This window comes from Terrapene carolina, unplaced genomic scaffold, assembly GCF_002925995.2.
Source record: "Terrapene carolina triunguis isolate 2854851 unplaced genomic scaffold, T_m_triunguis-2.0 Scaffold585, whole genome shotgun sequence".
Taxonomy (NCBI): Eukaryota; Metazoa; Chordata; order Testudines; family Emydidae; genus Terrapene; species Terrapene triunguis.
This window is the reverse complement of record NW_020664936.1, coordinates 1-7,690: the sequence shown is the minus strand read 5'-3', so window position 1 is coordinate 7,690 and position 7,690 is coordinate 1. Positions and strand designations below refer to the sequence as shown.

General features: G+C 62.0%; 1 protein-coding gene across 1 annotated transcript; it reads right to left on the bottom strand.

Moving 5' to 3' along the window:
- Positions 1-2,730: 2,730 nt before the first annotated feature.
- On the bottom strand, positions 2,731-6,130 carry LOC112124770 (basic proline-rich protein-like; the record flags this gene model as incomplete). The annotated part of the gene is made up of 3 exons (XM_029913327.1): positions 2,731-3,899; positions 4,607-5,434; positions 5,900-6,130. Coding segments are annotated over 3 exons (2,228 nt in total), but the record flags the coding sequence as incomplete, so codon positions are not given.
- Positions 6,131-7,690: the final 1,560 nt, after the last annotated feature.

The window sequence follows — 7,690 nt, the reverse complement described above, 5'->3', positions numbered from 1 at the left end:
CCGAGCCTGCCCCCTGTGCAGCCCAGCCCCCCTCCTCCGAGCCTGCCCGGCCCCCTGCCCCCAAACTTGCCCCCCAACACTCACCCTCAGGCCCCCTCCCCCGAACCTTCTCCCTAAACTCACCCTCAGCCCCCCTCCCCCGATACCCCAGCGCCTTCCAGTGGCTGCTCCGCGTGGAGCCCAACGTACCCAGCTCAGGGGCAGTTGCTCTCAGTGTTGGGGGTTCAATCCTGGGGTACAGCCATTAGCAGGAGTGTTTGGGGCCAGGGTGGTTGTGCTCCCAAGGGGCAGTGGCGTGTCCCCCCCCCCCCCCCCCAGAGATTCTCTGCTCCGCATGCCTGGGTCCAGCCTCCTGGCCACACAGAGAGACGGAGGGATTAGAGGGGCCCGAGGGTATAGGCCCCCCATGGGGAAGGGAAATGGGATAATTGTTGATTCAGTCTAGTTTGACACCACCCCACGGCTGGACATTGAAGCCAAACCCATCCCGACTGGGAAGAAGGTGTGAATTGTTCCTAGGGAGGGGAATTAACCACCGGAATGACCGATGGATTCCCCATCAGTGGCCATTTTTAAATCAAGATGGGCCCTTTCCCTAAAAGATCTGCTCTAGTTCGCACAGGAGTTATTTCAGGGCAACCCTATGACCTGTGTCGGGCTAGGTGATCCCAATGGTCCCGTCTGGGCTTAGATTCGATGAAGCCGGGCTTTGACCTAGAGAGAAGGAGCAATTAAATGCCATGTTTACACAGTGATACTGTAAACAAAAGAAGCCACCGCCCAAGGCAGCAATAAATAACCCAGGGACTATGGGCTGGTTTAGCAAGCGGCGCAAAAGAGAGCAGAAAGCCAGCGAAGAGTGAGCTTCTGGTAGGCCCAGAACCCACGGGGAAGGTGGACTTGACATTGTGAGGAAGGAGACATCTGCCTGTGGTTGGTTGGTCCTGCTGGAAACGGGATTCGGCACACCTTCCTCGCAAGCAAACGGGACGGCGCCAGGGGGGAAACACAAGATTCAGACCATCTGTTTCTGTTCCCCAGTGAAACAACCCACAGGGCCCCGCCTGGCACCTAACGGCCCGGGCCAAGAAGGGGCGACGGAGGGGTCTCTCTAGAACCCGCTGCCTAAAAGGGGGACGGTGGAAATCTGAGGCCATGCTGCCCACAGCAAAGATGGCCGACTGTTGGGGGGGGGGGACAATGGCTACAGGGGAAAGAGCCCCGCCCCAGCTTCCTCCCCATCTGCCCCTCCCAAACCCTCATCCACACCCCCCACACAGCCCTACTGCCCCCCTCAGACTCCCAGCTCCTGAACCTGCCCCATGACCATGGGGGAGGGGCACTGCCTCCCCTTCCCTCTGCCCCCCCGATCTTCACCACCACCACCCCCGGGCCAGAGCTGCCCCGCTTAGCAGAGACGGTTGGTGGGAAAACACCCCCCCCCCTCAGCTCTGACTCTTTGGGGGGGAGCTAGATGAGATAGATCCCCCCCCCGGCCTGTCCACCTCAAACTCCCATGGGGGAGGCTAGGGGGCACCTCAAGCCCTCCTCCCAGTTTGGCTCCCCCCCTACACGTGCAATGGGCAGGGCCTGGAATGTGTGGCTAAATCAAGCTGAGCCCCATGCGGGGAGATTTGGGGGAAGGATACTGAGATGCTCTGGGAGAGGGGGGGCATGGGACAGATACCCCAGGGATGGGGGGGGGCAGTAAGCACCAAAATTCCTGTGTTGAGGGGGTGATCTGTCTTGGAGGGCTTGGGGGGCAGACGCTGTCTTTGGGCTCAGTGGGCAGAGGGGCTTCTGCAGGGCGGGCGGGGGGGTGGACGCTCTGTCTCGGGCATGGCCCCTGGGGGGCGAGGGGGACGGACAATTGATTCCCCTTCACACTGCCCCTCCAGTGCATTGTGGGAGATTTTGCAAAGCTACACACACACACACACCACTACCCATCCCCCAGCTTAGGAAGGGCTTTTCATCAGTACATGTCAAAACAATCAGTACATCTTACCCCGCAGGTCGCGATCATTAATCCCATCCTGCAGCTTGGGGAAACCGAGGCACAGAGCGGCAAAGCGATGCCCCCGCGGTCACCCACTGGCGCTGCAGAAGTAATTCGGTCGCCGGAACAAAGGCAGAGGCCAAGCGAAGCCGCGGCAAGCGAAGAGTTACAGGCGCCCGCGACTTCGAGAGACGCCGGCGAAACCAAACCACACGAGAGCTTTGGCTGGCGCTTGTTAGAAAATTTAATGGCTAAAATGTCAATGCTGCATGCGGGGCGCAGGCCGCTTTCCCTGAGACGTCGGTGGCTGGCCACTGATTTCGGCAAGTGGCCACCGGTTGGGGCAACGTTCGGTTGAAAAGCCACGACTGGTTTCCAGAACCAACGAGCACTCGCGATTCGATGGAGGGGAGTCTCAGGGCGGGTCTGGAGTTGGGAGTCCTGAAATTAAGCCACCTCCCCCCCAGAATAGTGAGTGGCCACTTCTTTAAAGTTGTAAGCCAACATTTTCAAGCCCACTAGATAAAGAGATCAAGTCCTGGGGGGAGAAAAGCCTCAGTGCCCAGGGGGCTGGGTGGGGGGGGAGGCTGAAATGCCCCAGTGCCCCCTGCTGGAGAAATCACAGGGGTTCATTTCCCAACCTCTCCTGCAGAGCTCCGGGAGTTGTGCTGAGTTGGCCGCAGGCCGATCTGCTCCACCCCAGAACCACCAGCCCGAGTTGCCAGCGGTGGCTATAGGAGAACGCAGGTGTCGGTATGGTGTGGCGGCGAGTGGGCCGGTGGGGCCGAGGGGATCCCGGCCCACGGGCCCGGCTGGGTCGTCCCTGCAGAGGGGACCGGCTGGGCTGGATGGCAGCGCAGCAAGGGGTCAACAGGAGAGCCGATATCTCCACCTGAGCCAGGGCGCCCGGTGTCTGGCCAGCCCCGCTCAGGGGTCGCTGAGACACTGGCCTCTGGAGGAGGGAGGGGATCCAGGACCACCCCTGAGGGCTGCTTAGCAGGGGAGACGGCCTGGCCCGTGGATGGATCTGCAGGGATCGGGCCCACAGGGGATCCCACAGCCGCTGATGTGCCCTGGTTCTGACCCACGGCTTTAGGGACCGGCTGTGCCCGAGGGGCATCCCCAGCCCAAGGGTGGTCTTGGAAGGGAGGCACCAACTGGACCCGCTTGAGTCGGGCCTGGGGTGGCCCCGGTGCCGCTGGGCACAGGGAGGGCGGCTCTGGGCCTGCAGCGGGGGCCGGGGGGACCTCCCGGGGGGGGGGGTACACAACCGGGCGAGCAGCAGCTCCGGGATCAGCCGGGGCGGGGGGGGACTCTGCCCCAAGCCAGAGCCACGAGCTGCTGCCTGGCCCCGATGCCGAGAGAACCACGGGGGCGCTGGGCACCAAGTCGGGTAACTCCCAGCTGGCTTCAGGTCGGGCGGCCTCTGGGCGCTGCATGGCCTGGAGGCTCGGCCCCCATCTCGGAGCCACGGAGGTGGGAGGGGGCTTGACTGGGACTTTGGGGTCCCCAGCCGGGGCAGGAGCTGTGAGGACTGGAGGGATCTCGGGCAGGGTGGGAGGGGGCTCAGCTGGAGTATCGGGGTCCCCAGCCGGGGCGGGAGCTGTGAGGACGGGGGGGGGCGGGGGCGGGGGGGGGGGGGGCTCAGCTGGGGTGTCGGGGTCCCCAGTCAGGTCGGGAGCTGCAGGGACGGCAAGGGGCTCAGCTGGGGTGTCGGGGTCCCCAGCTGGGGCGGGAGCTGTGAGGACTAGAGGGATCTCGGCCAGGGTGGGAGGGGGTTCAGCTGGGGTGTCGGGGTCCCCAGTCAGGTTGGGAGCTGCAGGGATGGGAGGGGGATCAGATGGGTCGTCGAGGTCCCCAGCCGGGGCAGCAGCTTCTTGTGGGATCCACAGGGCGAGACCTTGAAAAACAAACCCAGTTAAATCCCACTGACAGAGCCCGGTGCCACCCCCACAGCTGAGCCGCGCCCCTGCCCCTGCCCGCGGGGTTTGGGCCTGCCAAGCTCAGCGCTAGACGCTGCTTGGGCTGGTGGGGGAGCTCCCTCAGCCGGCAGTGGCTGGAGGGTTTTATCCTCTGAGCCGGACCGACCAGCAGGGGGCGACAGAGTCCTGCCCCGCCCTCGATGAGCCACCTGCCCCAGTGCATTCTGGGAAATGCCCAGCATGCCTGGGCCAGTGGGATGCAGCGCGGCACCAGCGATGCATGCTGGGAAACGTCCCGCCCCGCTGTGCATTATGTCCCAGTGCATTCTGGGAAGGTCTGGGCTGCTCCGAGTGGGCCGCACAGCAAGCAGTCCCAGCAGGGCATTGTGGGAGACGTCCCGCCACAGGGAGAGCTGGGAAGGAGGAGGACCGGCCGAGCCAGTCACAACGGGACCCTCTGGCCCGTAGCACTGGGTTGGCCCTGTTCCTACGCCCACAACAGAGTGGCCGATGGTTTGGGGCCTTAACATCTGGGTGGGGGAAGCCCCATCAACCCCTTTAGGGGACCCAGCCTGACCCCACCCCCAATCACACACCCCTTGGGGGGGACCCAGCCCAGCCCCTCAATATCCCCCCCACACCATGCAAGGCAGCTGGCCCCCCACCCCCCACCCCTGTTACGTACCAGGCTCTGCCCCGGGGGGTCCGTCGGGGTCCACTGGCAGCAGCAGCATCTGCACCCCACAGCCCTGCATCCTCACCACGTCGGGCATCTGCGCCAGCCGCTGCTTGGTGGAGGCCGTGCGGCCCAGGGGCAGCGGGTGCTGGTGGGCGGCACTGTACGCGGCACGGAACTGGAAGAGGGACATGCCCCCGGGGTGCCCGGCCAGGATGGCCCCCACCTTCCGCTTCAGCTCCCTCAGGTCCTCAGGGGGCTGGGCCCTGGACTCCTGGGTCCCCTCCTCTGCTCGCAGAACCAAGGGGGCGCTGGCCTGCCTGGCCCCGGACTCCTGGATCCCCTCCTCTGCTCGCAGGGCCAAGGGGGCGCTGGCAGGCCTGGCCCCGAACTCCTGAGTCCCCTCCTCTGCTCGCAGAACCAAGGGGGCGCTGGCAGGCCTGGCCCCGAATTCCTGAGTCCCCTCCTCTGCTCGCAGGGCCAAGGGGGCGCTGGCAGGCCTGGTCCCGGACTTGTGGGTCCCCTCCTCTGTTCGCAGGCCTGAGCAGGTGCCGGTGGGCCGGGGTGGGCTCAGTAACCAGGCTGGGAGGCGGGGGTTGGCCCCTGGGGACTTTCCCAGCTTTCCCTGGGCGGCAGGGGCCCGGAAGGGCTCCCGGGCCGAGGGCAGGCTGGGAAGCAGAGGCCGGTTGGTGGTAGCACTGGGTAGTCGGGGGTTGAGGCAGGCGGTGGCGGGTGGGGGCGGGCGCTCCGCGGCATTCATTGGGAGGAGGCACCTCTTGGAGCCAGGCAAGGGGCGGGCACTGCCAGGGGGCAAAGATCCAGAGCCTTTCTTCTGCCCTAGAGGAGGGGGGAAGGCGGGGGGAAATGCCGTCAGGGTGGGTAACAGGCACGTGGCATCCCCCAGCATGCACTGCAGCTACCGCTCTGCCTGTATCCCACTCCGGACCCGCCTGGACTTTTCCCACAATGCACGGGAGCAAAGGCGGGTTTACGCCATGGGTGAGTTGGGGGGAACCCCGCAGCCTGCCCCACAGCCGGAGAGTCAGACAATAAGGAATCCAGGTCTCAGCTACCCCCAGTGGCCCCATGGAAAACTGGGGGTAGGGCTCTGGCCTGTGGAATGGAGTTCTGACAGCCAGTCCAGGAGGAGTCAGGACTCCTGGGTTCTCTCCCCTGTTCTGGGAGGGGAGTGGGGCCTAGTGGTTTGAGCAGGGGGCTGTGAGCCAGGACTCTTGGGTTCTGTTCCCAGCTCTGAGTGGGATTTATTGTCCCGTTCTCCCCCACACACACACCCCATCGTACCTGTCCCCAGCCAGACGATACACTTCGCTCCCTTCTCCGGCTGCCTGTACTCCAGCGCGGGCAGGCGCCTCCGCAGGAATGCGAGCACGTCCTCCTCGCCCTGGGAGCTGACAAACCGCTTCAGATCCAGCCCGTGTCTCCCCAGCAGCAACTCCTGCAGCTTCTGCAGCTGCAGGCCAGACTGGTATGGGCGTAGCAGGCACTTGAGCAGCGTCAGGACCTCAGTCGCACCTGCACAGAGGCCGAGGGAAGAAAGATCGCCACGGTCAGGGGTGGGGAATGGGGCCGTTTCCCCTCTGGGGGCACCAGCTCCCACCCGGCCCCAGGGCAGGGAATGGCTGGCTCCAGGGGAAGGGATGAATCTGAGTTTCCCACGTCCTAGGTGGGGGGAGGGGGGGAGGAAACCAGCTACACCCCACTTCTTCCAGCACACAGGCTACAATTCCCCTACCCTCCACTAGGGGGCAGCCCCTACACATCCTCTCACAGGCCTCTAGCTATTCCCCGGATTCTGGCCCATTCGGATCCGCACCCCCCCAACTCCGGGATCCGGGGTGATCGGTTTGGCCCGTCATACACACCCGGGCAGGGAGCGTCGCCCGAGCCCATTCATCGTTAACAATACTTGTACTGATGGCCAACTGATCCAGTGGGAATAAGGTTCTTGTCCCAGAATCAGGCTAATACCAAGCAGTTCGAAATCTTGGGGGGAACCTCGGGGCGTCTGGCGCACGCGCACCGGGGGCAAAGCAAAGCCGCGGTGATTTTGATTAAGATCAGCAATAAAGCCAGAAAAGCTCATAACGAGATAGGAACAATACAGTATTGGAGATATCTGGAGTACCTACTCCTAAATATGTGTGCTCACACCCTTCCTCGAGGGCCTGGTGGGCAGAGACAAAGGTCTGATGGTCCAGGTTCCTCAACGCTCAAGAGGGACAGCAGATAACAATAGAGAAGAAGGCTCAAGTGACGGCTAGCTAGCCCCCTCCACACGGTGGTTGGCCCTATTACAGGGCCCGAACGCTATCATGAATAACCCTTCGAGGGGTTGCGAGCGCTTTGGGGGACAGGATTAAAATTCAAAATGATCTGGACAAATGGGAGAAATGGTCTGAAGTCAATAGGATGAAATTCAATAAGGACCCATGCAAAGCGCTCCACTTAGGAAGGACCAATCAGTTGCACACATACAAAATGGGAAATGACGGCCTAGGAAGGAGTACTGCGGAAAGGGATCTGGGGGTCATGGTGGATCACAAGCTAAATACCAGTCAACAGTGTCACACTGTTGCAAAAAAAACCCAAACATCATTCTTGGCTGTATTAGCAGGAGTGTCGTAAGCGAGACACGAGAAATAATTCTTCCGCTCTACTCTGCAATGATTAGGCCTCAACTGGAGTATTGTGTCCAGTTCTGGGCGCCACATTTCAGGAAAGATGTGGACAAACTGGAGAAAGTCCAAAGAGGAGCGACAAAAATGATTCAGGTCTAGAAAACATGAGCTATGAGGGAAGATTGAAAAAACCACGGGTTTGTTTAGTCTGGAGAAGAGAAAACAGAGAGGAGGTGATAAGTTTTCAAGTCCATAAAAGGCTGTTACAAAGAGGAGGGAGAAAATTCGCGTTAACCCCTGAGAAGCAATGGTCTTAAATTACAGCAAGGGCGGTTTAGGTTGAACATTAGGAAAAACTTCCTGTCAGGGTGGTTAAGCACTGGAATAAATTGCCCAGGGAGGTTGTGGAATCGGCATCATTGGAAGTTTTTCAGAGCAGGTGTGATAAATGGGG